Consider the following 18,565-nt stretch of genomic DNA (forward strand, 5'->3'; position numbering starts at 1 on the left):
AGTGCATAAGGCCTTCACCAGAAGATATCAGGTAGTTAAGGACTTTTTCATCTAGTGAAGAAAAAACGGAATGCCTCCCTTTCTGTAAGATACACTTTAGTCCAACACAAGTTACTTGGAGCATAAGCTTTTTGAGGCAGGGGCTGTCTTTTTGTTCTGTATTTGTACAGTGCCTACCACACTGGGGCAGTATGGTTAAACAAATTATACCGGTCTCAGTGCAGGGGTAACAATGAAATGAAAATGAAGCAGTGAGAGATAAAAAGGCATCTTTTAAAAAGTGGAAGTCAAATCCTAGTGAGGTAAATAGAAAGGAGTATAAACACTGCCAAATTAAGTGTAAAAATGTAATAAGAAAAGAAGAACAGCTAGCCAAAAACTCAAAAGGTAATAAAATGTTTTTTAAGTACATCAGAAGCGGGAAGCCTGCTAAACAACCAGTGGGGCCCCTGGACAATCGAGATAAAAAAGGAGCACTTAAAGTTGATAAAGTCATTGCGGAGAAAAAGATGGTTACTCATCTTTGTAACAGTTGTTCTTTGAGATGTGTTGCTCATATCCATTCCAATTAGGTGTGCATGCGCCGCGTGCACGATCGTCGGAGAATTTTTACCCTAGCAACACCTGGTGGGTCGGCTGTGGAGCCCCCTGGAGTGGCGCCTTCATGGCGCTGGATATATACCCCAGTCGGCCCAGCGCCCCCTCAGTTCCTTCTTGCCGGTAACTCTAACAGAGGGGAAGGAGGGCGGGTTTGGAATGGATATGAGCAACACATCTCGAAGAACAACAGTTACAAAGATGAGTAACCGTCTTTTCTTCTTCAAGTGCTTGCTCATATCGATTCCAATTAGGTGACTCCCAAGCCTTACCTAGGCGGTGGGGTTGGAGTACAGTACCGTGGATTGTAGGACCGCTCTACCGAAGGCATCGTCTGGCCTGCCTAACGATGGCATTGTGCGAGGCAAATGTATGTACTGATGACCAAGTGGCGGCTCTGCAGATCTCCTGAACTGGTACGTGGGCCAGGAACGCTGCCAACGAGGCTTGAGCCCTCGTAGAGTGAGCTGTGATAGAAGGGGTCGCTAAATCATAGCACGCACAAATACAAGACGTGATCCACAAAGAGATCCGCTGGGAGGAGACCGGGAGGCCCTTCATCTGGTCCACTACCGCAATGAAGAGCTGCGTCGTTTTCCAAAAAGACTTTGTACGCTCAATGTAGAAGGCGAGAGCCCTACGAACATCGAGAGAGTGCAGCCACTGTTCCTGACTACTGGCATGCAGTTTCAGGTAGAAAACCAGGAGGAAGATGTCTTGGTTGATATGAAAAGACGACCCCACCTCGGGAAGGAAGGCAGGATGAGGTTGTAGCTGCACCTTGTCCTTATGGAAGATCGTGTAAGGTGGCTCCGAGGTGAGAGCCTTGAGCTTGGAGACACCCCTCGCCAAAATGATAGCAACGAGGAAAGCTGTCTTCCAAGAGAGGTGTAAGAGGGAATATGTGGCCAACAGTTCAAAAGGGGCCCCCATAAGCCTGGAAAGGACCAGGTTAAGGTCCCACGTGGGTCCTGGCTGTTGAACCTGTGGGTAGAGGCTGTCTAGTCCCTTGAGGAACCTACCAACCATGGGGTTGGCGAAAACAGAACAGCCATTCACTCCCAGGTGGAAGGCTGAGATGGCTGCCAGATGAACTCTGATAGAAGATATTGCCAGGCCCTGCCTTTTCAAGCTCAGGAGATAGTCCAGGAGGAGAGGTACAGACGCTTGGATGGGGGGGCATGTCATGGAGAGAACACCAGCAAGAGAATCGCTTCCATTTAGAACACCAGCAAGAGAATCGCTTCCATATATGTGGCCCGAGTGGAAAGTTTCCTGCTGCCCAACAGGACCTGCTGCACCAAACGAGAGCAGAGGAGCTCTGAGTGGCTCAGCCAAGCAGCATCCACGCTGTGAGGTGGAGGGACTGAAGAACGAGATGACAGAGGTGGCCGTGATCCTGAGTGATCAGATCTGGAAAGAGGGGCAGTGGGACTGGGGGCATCCACGGAGATCTCCAACAGTGTGGTGTACCAATGCTGCCTGGGCCACGCTGGGACGACCAGGATCAGACGTGTCCTGTCCCTGCGCACCTTGAGCAAGACCTTGTATACAAGGGGAAATGGCGGGAAGGCGTAAAACAGCCGGCTTGTCCACGGAAGCAGGAAGGCGTCTGTGAGGGAGCCCGGAGAGCGACTTTGAAGGGAGAAGAACGCCGGGAATTTCCAGTTGCCACGTGAGGCGAACAGATCAACCTGGGGAAACCCCCACTTCAGGAAGATGGTATGGATGACATCTGGGCATATTGACCACTTGTGGGATTAGAAGGATCTGCTGAGGCAGTCCGCCAATGTGTTCTGGACCCCTGGGAGGAAAGATGCCACCAGGTGAATGGAGTGAGCTGTGCAGAATTCCCACAGTCGAATGGCCTGACAAATGGGGGAGGACCGAGTGCCACCTTGTTTGTTGCTGTAGAACATGGCCGTGTTATTGTCTGTGAGGACTGCTACACAACGACCATGCAGCTGCTCCTGGAAAGCTTGACAAGCCAGACGAACAGCCATCAGCTCTCGAACGTTGATGTGGAGGGAGAGATCTGACTGGGTCCAGAGACCTTGTGTCTGGGTGTCCCCGAGATGGGTGCCCCATCCCAGGGCTGACGCGTCCGTGACAAGGGATAAGAAGGGCTGAGGGGTGCGGAATGGAACTCCTTCACACACCAGTCGTGGGTCCAGCCACCATTGGAGGGAGGCCAGGACTCTGTCCGGGACAGTGACCACCAGGTTCAGGTTGTCTTGGCCTGGGCAATAGACAGATGCCAGCCATTCCTGAAAAGGGTGGAGCCGTAGCCTGGCATACCTGGTTACGAATGTGCAGGAAGCCATGTGACCCAGAAGACTCATTGAGATTCCCCCAGACACTTACGGCAAGAGTCGAGGGGGTCACCCGTCGGCATGGGCTTGGAGCAGGAGCCGCAGGGCTTAAATCCTGGAACTTTGGGCATGAGCCCAACAACTCCGGGGGGAAACCCCTCACCCCTAAAAACTACAACTACTAGACTAAACTACAACTATGACAACTAACACTATAACTATGTACAAACTGCAATAAGAGCGCTAGGGAGAGTGGAGTGTTGGCTAAACTGAGCTCCATAGTTCCAACGACAGTCATGGACGGTAAGAAGGAACTGAGGGGGTGCTGGGCCGACTGAGGTATATATCCAGCGCCATGAAGGTGCCACTCCAGAGGGCTCCACAGCCGACCCACCGGGTGTTGCTAGGGTAAAAATTCTCCAACGATCATGCACACAGCGTGTGCCCACCTAATTGGAATCGATATGAGCAAGCACTAGAAGAAGAACTAAATGAATTCTTTGCTTCAGTCTTCATGGCTGAGGATGTTAGGGAGATTCCCAAATCTGAACCGTCCTTTGTGGGTGACAAATTGGAGGAATTGTCACAGATTGAAGTGTCACTAGAGGAGGTTTTGGAATTAATTGATAAACTTAACAGTAACAAGTCACCGGGACCAGATGGCATTCACCCAAGAGATCTGAAAAAACTCAAATGTGAAATTGCAGAACTATTAATTATGGTTTGTAACCTGTCCTTTAAATCAGCTTCTGTACCCAATTACTGGAAGATAGCTAATGTAATGCCAATATTTAAAAAGGGCTCTAGAGGTGATCCCGGCAATTATAGACCGGTAAGTCTAACGTCAGTACCGGGCAAATTAGTTGAAACAATAGTAAAGAATAAAAGTGTCACACATATAGAGGAACATAAATTGTTGGGCAAAAGTCAACGTGGTTTCTGTAAAGGGAAATCTTGTCTCACTAATCTATTAGAGTTCTTTGAAGGGGTCAACAAACATGTGGAGAAGGGGGATCCAGTGTACTTAGATTTCCAGAAAGCCTTTGACAAGGTCCCTCACCAAAGGCTCTTACGTAAATTAAGTTGTCATGGGATAAGAGGGAAGATCCTTTCATGGATTGAGAACTGGTTAAAAGACAGGGAACAAAGGGTAGGAATAAATGGTAAATTTTCAAAATGGAGAGGGATAACTAGTGGTGTTCCCCAAGGGTCAGTCCTAGGACCAATCCTATTCAACTTATTCATAAATGATCTGGAGAAAGGAGTAAACAGTGAGGTGGCAAAGTTTGCAGACAATACTAAACTGCTCAGGATGGTTAAGACCAAAGCAGACTGTGAAGAACTTAAAAAAGATCTCACAAAACTAAGTGATTGGGCAACAAAATGGCAAATGAAATTTAATGTGGATAAATGTAAAGTAATGCACATTGGAAAAAATAACCCCAACTATACATACAATATGATGAGGGCTAATTTAGCTACAGCTAATCAGGAAAGAGAGCTTGGAGTCATCGTGGATAGTTCTCTGAAAACGTCCACTCAGTGTGCAGCGGCAGTCAAAAAAGCAAACAGGATGTTAGGAAGCATTAAAAAAGTGATAGAAAATAAGAATATTGACAGATGTGGTCTCCTCATATCAAAAAAGTTATACTGGCATTAGAAAAGGTTCAGAGAAGGGCAACTAAAATGATTAGGGGTTTGGAACAGGTCCCATATGGGGAGAGATTAAAGAGGCTAGGACTTTTCAGCTTGTAAAAGAGGAGACTAAGGGGGGATATGATAGAGGTATAGAAAATCATGAGTGGTGTGGAGAAAGTGAATAAGGAAAAGTTATTTACTTGTTCCCATAATATAAGAACTAGGGGCCACCAAATAAAATTAATGGGCAGCAAGTTTAAAACAAATAAAAGGAAGTTCTTCACACAGCACACAGTCAACCTGTGGAACTCCTTGCCTGAGGAGGTTGTGAAGACTAGGACTATAACTGGGTTTAAAAGAGAACTAGATAAATTCATGGAGGTTAAGTCCATTAATGGCTATTAGCCAGGATGGGTAAGGAATGGTGTTCCTAGCCTCTTTGTCAGAGGGTGGAGATGGATGGCAGGAGAGCGATCACTTGATCATTACCTGTTAGGTTCACTCCTTCTGGGGCACCTCAGGATACTGGGCTGGAAGGATCTTTGGTCTGACCCAGTATGACCAATCTTGTGTGTTCTAAATGTAATGGCCTATGGTATACAGATCAGACTGGATCCAATGATCCCTTCTGGCCTTAAACTCTGAAATCTCTTTTGAAACAGCAGGAAAAGAAATTGAAAGGAACTGTGATAGCAAAGGGTACTGAGCACCTCATGCAGTCAGAAAGCCCCACAATGGGACACCAACACCACTTTGCCAGTAAATCTGATTCAAGTAATACAAAACCACAGCTGCCTAACCTCAAGCATTTGGGTCTGCTACTGTGGCTCAAAACACAGAAGACAACATAAGAGGTGGCCTGCACAAGAAAAATTACTGGTATAATTATGCTGGTAAGTTTCTTCATGTAGACAAACCCTGAAAAAAGTTTCTACCTTAAACCAGTTTATTTATGATCTCTCCTTTTAATAGCATGTATGATAGCACTCCTAATGAAGTGGGGTAGCAGTTGTGTGCTTTGTTGAAAAGGTCAGGTTTGATTTTTGAGGCATTAGTTTCTCTGGTTGCTATATTTTCTTATAGGTAACTTCTTCATTGTAGCACTTTCTTCACTAATGTAATATACTAACAGCAGTCCTTCATACTCACTAGTCTCCAGCATTATGAAAAAAATGTATTCAGATCCTAAAGTTTTCTTTGTGAGAAACGGGGCCACTCATACAGAGCACGTTACAGGCTTTGACCCTTTCACTCTCACTCCAGCCCTATTCCCTGATGTACTAATATTCCATTTAAATCACAGTGGTACATTCACTCAACTTTTGTGCTTGGTGCACGTTACTGTGGGTACATTCAGCAGAAGTGAGGTAATTGAAATGATTGCTTAAACCTCATTTCTTCAGTTTTTCTTTTTGAAATTGCACAACTCACTAAACATTATGTAGCAGCCATAAATTTATAAACAAAAAAATTAGTCTTAAGGAGTAAATTGTTTAAGTGAGAAAATAAGTTTGAGACCAACAGAAGGGATATGTGGGGAGAGGAAAAAATCCTAAACTGGGCATGATAGGCCAGTTTTATATCAGTGTGGGAAATAGACATTTAAGCTACAAAAAAAAAACCAACCCCCCCAAAAAAAGGTATCTTCACATTCTAGATTCTACTATTACCCCTTTTGCAAGATGAACATTTCTATCTGAATTCAAGTTTACCGAAATACCAAGAATATAAGTTAGCTTGATTTTTGTTGGTATTTAAAAAGGATACCTTTACATTAAGGATCACACACACTCATAATTTTCCCTACTTCTGTATAGCGAACACCTAATACTATTAAAAAAAAAATAGTAGTTTTACTTTTGCTTTGTGCTGTTAAATTTCAGGCATTCACAACATAACAGGACATTTACTGGGAGGTAGAAGTGCAGGCCCTTTCCACCCACTGCAAACTCTGCAGGAGGGTATTTATCATTAATATAGCAGCTCTACCACTCTAAGTTTGGGATCAAGAAGATATCACTTATTTGGATTCCTTCACAGAGCTATCTTTTTCCATTCTCTGCAAGTGAATCAAGAGATCTTGGAAGAAAACAATGGGGTGGCTTCATTCCCTGAACCCCTTTTAGGACTCTATGGAAATTCTATCCTCACCTCCAGCCCTTTCTTGAGACCAGGTTCAAAAAAGCACAGGGAGTGGTGAAATAGTTATGGGGAGTGGATTGCTCTAAAGAGAAGTGAGAGCCATCCTCCAAGCTCTTCTACAGCAGGTGATACAATAAAGGTCAAGTAGTTATACTCTTATGATGCTAAAGTAAGTGTCTTGTTCCTGAGAGGCATCTCTTCCCACTCCACCCCTCCAACAAAGGTATTATTTCCAAATTGCCACTATATTTTGGTAATAACATGCACAGAAAAATGCCAGGTATAGTTACTGCAAAACAAAGGAATAGTTACTTCAATATCCCCAAAGCTGACCTTTCATTATGGTCTTCACCCAGTTTTCAAGCCATATGAATGCAGTCATAGCCAAGAGCCAATGTAATCACTTGCAAGTCTAGATTGTGGAGTAAAACTCTTGAATTATGGCACAGATCTCTGGAGATTCTTCAGCAACTTTTTTTTTTTTAAAAAGGGATGTTTTTTATTGTATATGAACACCACGGTATTACTTAGTTATACCATTTAACAAAGCTGGTTGTTTTTAAACATACACCCTAAATGTAGTATGGTACAGTTGTGTATCAATCCACATTATAAAAACTGGCAGGGGAAAAGCTGGAGGCCTGGCAGCTTGATAAAGCAGATTTTTAGCGTCTGGGAAGCCCATTAGAGGCTGTTTGGAATTGTGTTCTGTTTCTATAGACATCTTTAGAAGTGAGCAAGTTAACATTAGCACATATTTTTCAAAGTTGATTAAGATGGAAAAGTTCATGCCATTGAAAGCTACTATTTCAGGCTACTTATAGACAAACTATTAAACCTACATCGGTTTACATTTTAAAGATTCTCTGCAGTCATGGAGACTAAGGGAAATTCTGTCATCCTGGAGTGTTATTGCTCATTACATGGGACACTCATCATCATTGTCAGAATCCAGTTAGTTAAATGTCAGCTTTGAGACATTAACAAATGTTTCATTTTCCGCAGCAGTGTCTAACTTCGTAGAGTTCAAACTTGAATTTTTTGTTGATTGGGCCTGCTTTGTCACTTTCATATATGGCCTTTCCCCACAGATTTATTCACAGTTCCTAAAAATTGACCTAGGTCAGTCATAAGCAGCTGCTACTATGAAAGCTATGAGAAGCAACAGTTGACGGAATTCCATTTGCTGCAGAGAAAAGACATTAGTCTCTTCTGCTCCCATGACACTCCAGGCTTCTCAGCAGCATAGGCACTACTTCTCAGATTGCATAAACAGCAGTTATACGGACAGTCTTTACTCTTTGGGGGAAAATTATATATATAGACGTTTGCTATCATTAGAATAAGTGCAGTAGTTCAGTAGGAGAGACTATTCTTTAAAATAGTAGCCCTGTGCCCCCCATAGATATATTTGTGAGGTTGAAGCATAGAAGTACTTTCACATCTCCACTCTCCATCCTGGCAAAGATCAGATACATTGTGAACACATACCAGGGATGGGCAAAAGAGCAAATTCAAAATGGTTTTCTCGAGTCTATATTTTAAATTAAAAGGTAACATCATTTACCTGTTTTACAGCTGAGACAAACATTGAAGAAAGATCATTTTAAAACAATGTTTAACTTTTAAGATGCCAGGATATGTTAACATCTTTCAGCTTTTTACTTGAAGAAACAGAAGTACAGTTTTTAAAACTGAAGTCATAACTCAGAAGACAGTATTATTTACAAGAGACAGATATCTCATACATCTATGGACAGTACAACATACATAAAAACAGACTTGTTACATGGCTCCATGAATACAGCAGTTTTCCAGATAATTGACTGTTAGGGTACATGTACCCTAGCTCACTTTCAACATAGTTTCAGTGCAACGAGTTGACAGTTACACTACAGCTAGTGACTAAATTCAAAATTTAAGTGTTCAGGAGCCCTATTTGGCAGAAATAATCCATGGTTTATTCAACTGACTAAGCTAGCCAACAAACAAATAAATACTATTTTAGCTAGGCCATAGATTCATTTTTAGCCATAATTCTGCACAAGTGCCCACAAAAAGAAATGAATGGGAATGAAGACTGTTAATTGGTCTCTTCCCACTAGAATCAGTAGTAAAAATCTCCACACCAATTAACTAGTTCTTAAATCACATACTTCACTACTTTCTGCGCCCACAAATCAGTAGCCTATTGATGGTGGGGCAACACTACTAACTTCATTATGAGGATACTATTCATACATTACAAAAGTGCCAATTCTTGTGCTTTAGTACCCAAGACTTCCCACATGGTGTGGATGTTAAATAAGTTCAGCAGGGCTTCCCATTGCATAAAATAGGTATTTCCCATATATAATCACCAGCAGCCTACAAAACTATATGCCTACCAGAGCAAACATGAGACGCTCTCAGCTGTTCAGAGAATGGCATTTCTGCTGAATAGGGACCCGATTTAAATTAGAGCCAATGAGCAAAGTAACTGCTTCTATAATATTAAGTATACATGAATTCTAGAAACTGTTCCCAGGGACATCTTATGCTGTAGCTTAATTAGCAAGTGATGCTTCATTCATTTTTCTTCTCCTTTTGCTTGAGAAGTTTGTTAATCTCCCTTTTTGCCATGCCAACATACTTCGTAATGATTCCATGTTGGTTTAATCCAGGAAACAGCAACAACAAAATCACTAAAATGAGATCAGACAGAACATAAATTATTCAACAGTATATATTTTCTTAGAAAAAGTTCCTTTCACTATATAACCCTACATGCTCACTGAACCCTATTAAGTGTTCTTTATACAGTAACTCCTCACTTAATGTTGTAGTTATGTTCCTGAAAAATGCTACTTTAAGCGAAACGATGTTAAGCTAATCCAATTTTACACACACCATGTAAGTTGTAAACAATGTAATACTGTACATAGCAATGATGATTGTGAAGCTTGGTAGAGGTGGTGGAGTCAGAGGATGGACTATTTCCCAAGGAATGCCTTACTGCTAAATGATGAAGTGGCACTTGGCTGAGCCCTCAGGGGTTAATACATTTTTGTTAATGTAGCCTCACACTCTACAAGGCAGCACAAATGGAGAGAGGAGAGACAGCATGGCAGAGAGAGACGGGGGGGGGGTGTCAGGCACACACGCATCAACAAGTTAAGACAGCAGCTGCTGCCAGCAAGCTCCTTCCATCCTGAGCACTGTTGTGCCGCCACACCCCCTCCCCCCCCGGCTCTGTGGAGATGGGGTACAGAAGCAGGGAAAGGGGGATATCCTGACATTAACATCCCTCTTCCTCCCGCCCCCCCATTCCCCCCCCCAGCAAGCAGGAGGCCCAAGACAGAGGGCAGGAGCAGCACATGGCAGTGGGGGGAGGGACAGCTGAACTGCCCGGCAATTGATAGCCTGCTGGGCAGCTGCCACACAGGGAACTTAGGGGAGCTGATAGGGCGGCTGCCAGTCCACCCTGGTTCCAAGCCCCCACCAGCTAGCTCTAACGGGCTGCTCTTTCTGCAAGCAGTGGACAAAGCAGGCAGCTGCCAAACAATGTTATAAGGGAGCATTGCGCAACTTTAAATGAGCATGTTCTCTAATTGATCAACGTTAACTGAGATGACATTAAGTGAGGAGTTACTGTATTGCTTTTCCTTTCAGTGGAAGTAGGAAAGTATGTCCATCAGAAAACAGTGAGTTTCAAACAAATTAGCAGTTTAGCGTGTGAACTTTTGGCTATCATGTCTCTATTCAGAAGAGGGGGAAATATTCTTGCTTGCATCCACTCTGCAAAATATAAACACTTACCTATAAGGTAGGTGAGGAAGAGATTATGAACTTGCTGTCCTACCCAAGCAATTCCAGCAAGAGAACAGAGCATGGTCATGAAGTACTAAGAATGAGAGATAAAACATTGTTACTGAAGTCCTGTCCGGGATTTCACAAAATTTTAAATTCCCAAATTTAAAAAGGAAAACTAACTTCCAACCACTTTAGTTGGAAGCGCCCCTCGCTCACCCAGCTACAAACACTATAGTTACAAGCATCATTTAAAATGCCTGACTTGAGATCAGACAAATGTTCTCATATTTTCAATTTATCAGTTTCCCAGTATATTAACTGTTCCTTTTGTTTGCAAGGGTCTTTCACACAGATGTGGTAGAGAAATATTTGTGTGTAATTGCACCACCATTACAACTGATAAGAAAACTGGCAGGTGCAGCATCTGAAGCTATTTTTAGGCCTTAAAAGGAGCCTGGTTTTCAGATGGCAGGCGCTTACTGAAAGACATCTATTTAAGATGGTCTCAGAAGTTGAGCTCCTCAAAGTTGTTATATATACTCTGCTTTAAGGTTAAGGTTGGTCACAGGTCGAGTTTACATTGAGAAGTGTTTTGAACCCTCATTTGGTAGATTCACAAAAATAAGATGCATTCTCTGCATTGCAAACTCAACCAGAGTTGCCATATCTAAATACAAGATGCCATTTCATAAAGAGACAAAACCCTTGTTTCAAATATGAATAAAGCAGAATCACAATTTAAATAATTTTTTCAACCCCGGTATGTAAAAACTCTTCAGGGCCAAGTGTGCAAAGTACCATTTTAGGCTTTTCTTCCTTCAATGTGAAGAGACGTTTCCACCAGCCAATAATTCTGCGACGAGTTTTTACCAGGTTGCTGCAAATTTCATGAAATCTTTGCTGCTGTTCTGTGGTCCTTTTTAAAAAGAAATTTTTTAAAATAAATTTACTACAATCTGAAATATTTGAAGCCTAAAATATCATCCAAAGGTCAGTTTAAAGTTCAGGATGTAAAATTCATTGCTCTTTCAGTAAAAGCAAAAAACATGCAGAGATCTTAACTTTTCAACATCAGTATTATCTACACTGAAGCATGATCTTGATTTTGTTTACTTTTACATTTCCTTAAATTACTGTAATTTTATTGAGCACCCTATATTTATCAATCGACTGTATACTTTGAACTTGTTTTTGAATTCACTGTACAGGTCTGTCGCATCTTACGCACAGTTAACATGCGCGATTTCAGCTTTATGCAGTCGGCAAAAACAAAAAAAGAGTGCAAAATAACAATTTTAATACTGTACCTGTAGTGCGGGTGATTCTGCCTGCCATTCAACTCAATGTAATTTTGACTATACGTGGTTTTCGCTTTACGTGCTAACCGCAGAATGGAACCCTCGCGTAAGATGAGACTCGCCTGTATACTGAATCTCTCAAAAATAGTGTACTAATCTTTCAAGGGCAATTAATTCAAAAAGGCTTGCATAATGCTACATTAGAGCATGCATAAGAGATGCACACCTCTACTGAAGTTTTATCCGCTACCAAGTCTGGCTACACTAGCTGATACTCTTGCATAGAATTTTTTCCCCCCCCCCAACAGCTGTATGGTCTTACCCTGGCATTAGCCAATTATCCCACTTTAGATTGTTTTTTTAAAAATCCAACATGTAATTCTCTAGGTTTTCCTTCCAGTAGGTCAGGTTATCGTTACTTCTTTCTGTAAAAGTTCACTTTCCTTCCCCCAAGTTGAAGTGTTGATTATTTCACACCCAAATTTCTACTCTAGGTCCCTGTGTATTACTTTCTTCATCCTTATTTATGTTTAGTACTACTCCACTTCAGTACCTACAAGTTTCATCCATGTGCTGTATACTCCCCTTTCTAGATTTTTAGTCAGGCCATATTTAACACAAATCACTCCCTGTGCAAGTTTGAATTGGTAAGACTTGAAGTGTTAGCTTTAGAAGAATAAAGTTAGTAGTGGGGCAACCTCTTAAAGCAGATTAAGGCAATATTGCCCATCACTAAAGACATCTTTAGCTGGAATGAGGCAGAGCTGGGAAGACATGCAGTACCCCACCTTCCTCATCTTCTAAAATAAAATTAAGTTTGATTTCTTACGAGTGGACTCACTAGCATCTTTTGGTTAGCAGATGAGTGCTTGACCCTTACATGCTACAGTATACACAACTGACCTGATATTAGCCACTCAATTGCCCATTTTGACAATGTTCATTTTCATAAATCAGAAAGCTATAAGGGGTTTATTTCTTTAGTTTTGATTTTACATACCATTTATTAGAGCCAAAAATTCTAGGAGCAAGAGCAGGAACAAGATAGTCAGCCAGACACAGGAACATGACAAAACAAGAGACACCTGAAAGAACAGAAGGGTCCAGGTAGTAGATCATCCTGTAAAGAAAAGGCAATATAAAAATTGCTTTTCTGTGGATTTCTGAAAATTCAGTTAGTCTAAATCTTTAAATTGCTGCATTTAAAAGGATGTTGTCTGAGTGCAACACAAATTTAGATTTAAACAATTTAACAAGTTAAGTGGTTCAAAGTTGCTCTCAGCTCCAGTGATTAAAAAAACCCCCACAATACAGAACTATTCCCCTGCAGTACCCTCCACTGAAAGATCACTGTATTGAATACAAGTGAAAAGAACGAATGCAAAAAGCAAAACTGACTTCTACTGTCTACTCTAAAACAAGGGAAATGCAATAATAATGGCATAAGTAGTGAAAAGTATACCAGTTCTTTAGTTTGCAGGCAGTAAACAAGTGATAGTTGTATTTAAGATGACAAGCAACTTTTGTGGCAATCACGGGTGCCAAACTAGTTAACACTAAAACCTGCAGCAAGACAATGTGCTATGCAAATTGTTTAGCAATACAGAATGTTTACACTATTTCAGGAAGGGACAGTTACTTCACTTGTACTTCTAATTCTATGATGTCATCTTAAGATTTGTCACTCTTGATTTGCAGTTCCCTAGCACAGGCAAGGAAAACACCATCCCAAGGACAGCAGGTTGGGGATACTTCCCCAACCCACGTTAAGTGTTGATACACCAAGGAGCTTTTATGAAAACACAAGGCATAGTGAGTGCTGGCTCAAGAATCAAGAAACCGATAGTACTTTAATCCCTACAAAAAACGAGTTATTTTACAAGCACCAAAGAATCACTATTTGCACATTTGTTTTCCATGTCCACTGAATGTAGGACAAGAAGTAATCTGCTTAAGCTAGAGCAGGGAAGATTTAGGTTGAATATTAAGAAAAACTTTAGGACAATTAAGTACTCGAATAGGTTACCAATAGGTTATGAAAACTCAGTCATTGAAAGTTTTTAAGAACAGGTTAGACAAACCCATCAGGGATAGTCTAGGTATAGTTGGTCCTACGTCGGCACTGGGAGCTGGACTAGATGGCCTCAAGGTCCCTTCCAGCCCTTCATTTCTAGATGAAGTGGTAGAACTTCCTAGTGTAGATGCAGCTGTATCTGTATAAAGATATTTCCATCAATATAGCTTGTTTTACCCTATGGGGAAAATCAAGAACTGTGTTTAGACCAGCCCTAGAACCTTTTATTCACAACTGACCCTGATCATCTCAGATACACAGGTCCTCAACACTCTATTTGGAGGATCATGAGGAGGTTTACTAAATTCTAGATTCTGCCCTCTCCTCACCATTCCAAGAGGAAGCTCTCTGGGACAGCTCATGACGGTTATGGAAGTATTCAGAGGATACAAGTCTATGAGATACGTCATCTTGAGTACTCAAGTGTTGTAATATTTGTAGGTATATCTGACACCCGTGGCATTACAAGCCTAAACCCCAAGGCACAGCTGAATCTGTTCATCAGTGAGGTACACTATTCTGCCCCTCTTGTGAGAGTTTGAGACCAAGTGACATTCTAAGAAAACAAGTAGTCTGAAGTGGACTGAACTTTAAGTACAAAGATCTAAAGTGCTTTGACAATAGCACTTAATTACTGCTGACAGAAAGACCTGGAGCACAGCAGCAAGGTTCCTCTAAGGCAGTGTTTTTCAAAGTTTGGGCTGTGGCATGTAAAGCACTGGGTCGCCTTGCTCAGCAACCACAGACCCTAGCAGCTCTGGTCAACACTGCCCATTGGGACATTACAAGTCCCATTGGTGGTGCTTCCCAGCTAAGGCAGGCTAGCGCCTACCTGTTCTGACACCGCACTGCGCCCCGGAAGTGGCCAGGTCTGGCTTCTAGGCAGGGGGCCACGGGGCTCCGCGCGCTACTCTCGCCCCAAGCACCAGCTCCTGGCCAATGGGAGCTGGGTGGGTGTGTGCCTGCAGCCATGTGCTTCCATGTGCAGCCGGACCTGCTGCTGGCTGCTTCCAGGGTGCAGCGCAGTCTGCGGTGCCAGGACATGCAGGAAACCTGCCTCCGCACCCCGGCTGTGCCGCTGACCAGGAGCCACCAGATGTAAGCCCGCACCCCAACCCCCTGCCCCGGCCCTGAGCCCCCCCCCCAAACCGAGCCCCTCCTGAACCCGGCATCCCCAGCCCCGAGCCCTGACCCCCATCCTGCACACTAAGCATCTGCCCCAGCCCAGAGCCCCCTCCCACACCAAACTCCTCATTCCCAGCCCCACTCCACAGCCCACACCCCAACCCTCTGCTCCAGCCCTGAGCCCCTCCCACACCCCAAGCCCCTCATCCCCAGCTCCATTGGGTTGCGGGCATCAACAATTTTTTTCAACTGGGTCCCCAGAAAAAAAGTTTGAAAACCATTGCTCTAAGGTTTCTGGGACTAAGTCATCAGTGCTGCCACTGGCCTGTGTGTGGGTGGAACGTGGCTTGTGCTCCTTCCTGTTACCACTGTTCTCAGAAAGAGAAATCTTTAGAGCTTGGGGAGTTCTGCTTTACTTGCATAAACAGAGATTTTGCATAAACAGAGATCTTGGAGTAAGAATCCTGCACAAATGCCCCTTTAGAGAAGTAAAGATTTGCTAAGTTTCTCTGCATTTTTGCTATCAGAAGAAGTGGTCACAGGGTGCTGCACTCACAGAAAAGCAAAGGAAACAGCACCCATCAATACAAGTGGAAACCAAGCTCTCTCCCAACGAAGGATTTTGTCAGCTACCAGAATTACTTCTCCCCATCCTTGCAAATGTTCTTCCAAACTTGCAGTCTCTGCAGCCTGTATTTAAAAACAAACAAAACAAAAAAACGCTTCATCATTCATTAAGAAATAATTCTTGCATCTAAAGTGCTTTATAGATACACAAATCATATTAAATAAGGACCCTTGGCTGTGAAGCCACTCTCAACTAAGTTATTTTTTATTAAGATACCAGATATGGTTAGTTCCTTTTTTCAATTAGAAAAACATTTTTATATCAACAATTCACCTCAGTCAGACCCAAAAGAGTATGGGATAAAGCAATATAGTCAGTTTCAATCAAAACAGCGAGACAGATTTTCTAAGCAGTTTACAGAGTAGAATGTCTCTCTAAATCCCCTACACTGTTTTGAGACTCCCAACCTGAATAGGATCCCAAGACATACTACTATATTAAAAGATTTGTAATTTGCTATTTTCAGACATAGAAGAAATCCCCTAGTCTAGTGTTTCCCAACCTTTATTAGTTCCCATAGCACCTTCTTGAAAATATGATATTCTAAGTACCACATGCAAATGACTTTGTTTGTGACAGGCCCTTTTATTGCACCAATCCCCACAGCTGCACATTTTGAACCAGCTGTGTATGTGTGTCTCTTTTTAAAGATGAGCTCTGAAGGGTGATATGGAACTTTGCAAATTCACTTCAGCTGCTCAAGTTGTGCAGCTTGGTGCAAGCGGAAATCTAGGCTTAGCAAAAAAATAAATAAAAAAGTCTTATTCACCATTATGGCTCAAAGCAGACAAGTGCATTTTGCTTCCCAAGCATTTTCTAAAATGCTGCAGTGCAGGGGATGACTGTACTTGAAACTTTTTTTTTTTTAAAAAGAGCTTTTGGGTATCACTTTCAATAAGGTCTCTTACCACAGAGTTTGGGAACCTTCTGCTTTAATATAAACAACAACGAATGGGTTAACCACTGATACGAAGCCATCAGACTTCAAGACCAGAGAACACCACTGCAATGAGAATGTAGACTGATGGTAAATTCAAATTGCCTATTGTTTCAGTTCTCCTCCTAAAAGTGAATTATGATTTTTCCAGGTTTTAGTTTGTGCATTTGGTAGCACCTACATCTAGTCAGTTTCACTAGTTCCTCCTTCCTGTATTTTCAAGAAGTAATTTCCCCCCTTTTGTCTATTCGGAATTTTTAGAATAATACAAGTTGAAGAATTTTAAAATATAGTTAGAAAACACATATGCCTAAGGGAGTACCCTAAACAACTACTCAGTTTTGTTTTATTTAAATTTCAAATTGAATAGAGGATGAACTCGTTCGTCCCCTGTTCTGCTACCACCACCGATCAAACCTTCACTTCTTCCACCCTTAGCTTTGTAGCTATATCCATCCCTTACGTTAAACTGACCGGCTAGCCACCCTGCAACTTCTGTGGTCTTCTTACATCTGTCAAACGCCTAGTCACACCCAAAATACGCTGACTATGAACATCCCCTGAGGAAAGGCTGATAGCTTGTAATCTCTGTGAGAGAACCTAAGAAAGCAAGCCTGTACACATTACGTAAAAAACAATCGGATTTTAAAATTGCATACAGGACCGGGCCAATTACAAGTGACCATGGCCTCGTGCGGGGTTTGCTTGGAAGCGCCGAGCTAATCCCGGTCCTCTTTATTAGCGGGGCAGGGGCTAACACCACAAGGATGCCCTGCGCAGCCAGCGGCTGCAGCCCTTCTGCGCGCCCTGACCAAAGCCACCACAGGTCGGGGGAGGGGCGGCTGAACCAGTGGAGACCTTCGGCCACCGGCGCTTAGACGGGCTCAGGCGGTAGCAAGGGCAGGGGAAGCACACGGAGGCTGACAGGCCGCCCTGCGGCTGCACACCCCCTCCGGGCCCAGGGAGCCGCCACGCCATCTGTCCGGATAGGCTCGGCCTCCCGCCGCGAGCGCCCCGTCCCCGCCGCACAGACAGCCCCGCTCCTGTGGAAGGGGGAGCCAGTCCCCAGCAGCGTCTCCCGGAGGCGGGCGAAACGGGGCAGGCCGGGATCCCTTCGCTACGGGATGGCGGAGGGGTAAATTTCCGTTGGTCGCCACGCCCGGCTGGAGAGCGAGGGCGGAAGACGCGCGCAGCTGGGGTGGGGGAAGAGGAGACGCAGCCCCACGGTCTCCCTCCTTCCCCGAACAGGCCGCGCCCGGGGAGAGAAGAACGGCACAAGGGGCCGGGGACGCTCCCAAACGGCCCGGCTCCGACAGACCCGCTCACCAGCTGGTTGGCGCTCTTGTTGTCTCCCTCCGCCATTTTGTGCGAATCTGTGTGCTGCGGTTGCTGCTTCTCGTCCTCTGGCCGCGCCCTCGCTGCACTGCGGCCGTCAAACAGCGCTGCCGCGGCCCGCCAGACACCCGGGCCGCCGCCCTTATAGACGCGGCGTCCAGTGGGGGAGGGAGAAGCTGCTGGCTCCACCCACACGCCGCGCCCGCCCAATTGGTTGGCCGACTCAAACCCTGGGTCAGGCCAATCCCAGAGCGCTCAACTGCAACCGGAGCCTGCTGGCAGTTGTTGTTTGAATACAGGCAGCGACCAATCAGGGAGCCGCTTTTTTTCTCCCTCGCAGTAGCGTTTAGCGCTAACTGGTCGTTGGGGTCGCATAGGGGGAAGCTCCCCCGTAGTGACTGAACCAAATCTCCCTGGGGGTAGTGAGAGGGGGAGTCGGCTGGGGAGAGGGAGGAGATACTCCACCATTCACAGCCCCCCCAGATCTAGGGGGGGGGGAAGGGGCAGAGAGACTCTCCCACAGGGCCAGCTTTAGGCCAATTCCCCCAAATCAGGCCCCACGCCTAAGAGGGCTCCGTGACCTAAAGAAGAGCGCCTAACTTAGGCACCTTTTAAATTTTTTTACTCACCTGGCGGCGGTCCGGGTTTTTGGCGGCGGCGGGTCCTTCACTCGCTCCAGGTCTTGTG

General features: G+C 44.1%; 1 protein-coding gene across 1 annotated transcript; it reads right to left on the bottom strand.

The window, feature by feature from the left end:
* Positions 1–8,209: 8,209 nt before the first annotated feature.
* Positions 8,210–18,018, bottom strand: ARL6IP1 (ADP ribosylation factor like GTPase 6 interacting protein 1). The gene is made up of 6 exons (XM_054041525.1): positions 17,870–18,018; positions 15,535–15,668; positions 12,780–12,899; positions 11,280–11,397; positions 10,488–10,572; positions 8,210–9,373 (listed from the first exon to the last, which is right to left on the bottom strand). Exons 1-6 carry the CDS (start codon positions 17,903–17,905, stop codon positions 9,255–9,257), a joined length of 612 nt encoding a protein of 203 aa, XP_053897500.1. The 5' UTR covers positions 17,906–18,018; the 3' UTR covers positions 8,210–9,254.
* Positions 18,019–18,565: the final 547 nt, after the last annotated feature.

This window comes from Malaclemys terrapin, chromosome 10, assembly GCF_027887155.1.
Source record: "Malaclemys terrapin pileata isolate rMalTer1 chromosome 10, rMalTer1.hap1, whole genome shotgun sequence".
NCBI lineage: Eukaryota > Metazoa > Chordata > Testudines > Emydidae > Malaclemys > Malaclemys terrapin.

Bases quoted from the DNA above. Each gene is read 5' to 3' on its own strand.
- ARL6IP1 (XM_054041525.1), bottom strand. From the start codon at position 17,905: ATGGCGGAGGGAGACAACAAGAGCGCCAACCAGCTG. The intron at 11,398-12,779 runs GTATGTAAAATC...CTTTTTAAAAAG, and splicing joins ATTTTTGGCTCTAATAAATG to GACCACAGAACAGCAGCAAA. The intron at 9,374-10,487 runs GTAAGTGTTTAT...ATCTCATTTTAG, and splicing joins CTTCCTCACCTACCTTATAG to TGATTTTGTTGTTGCTGTTT.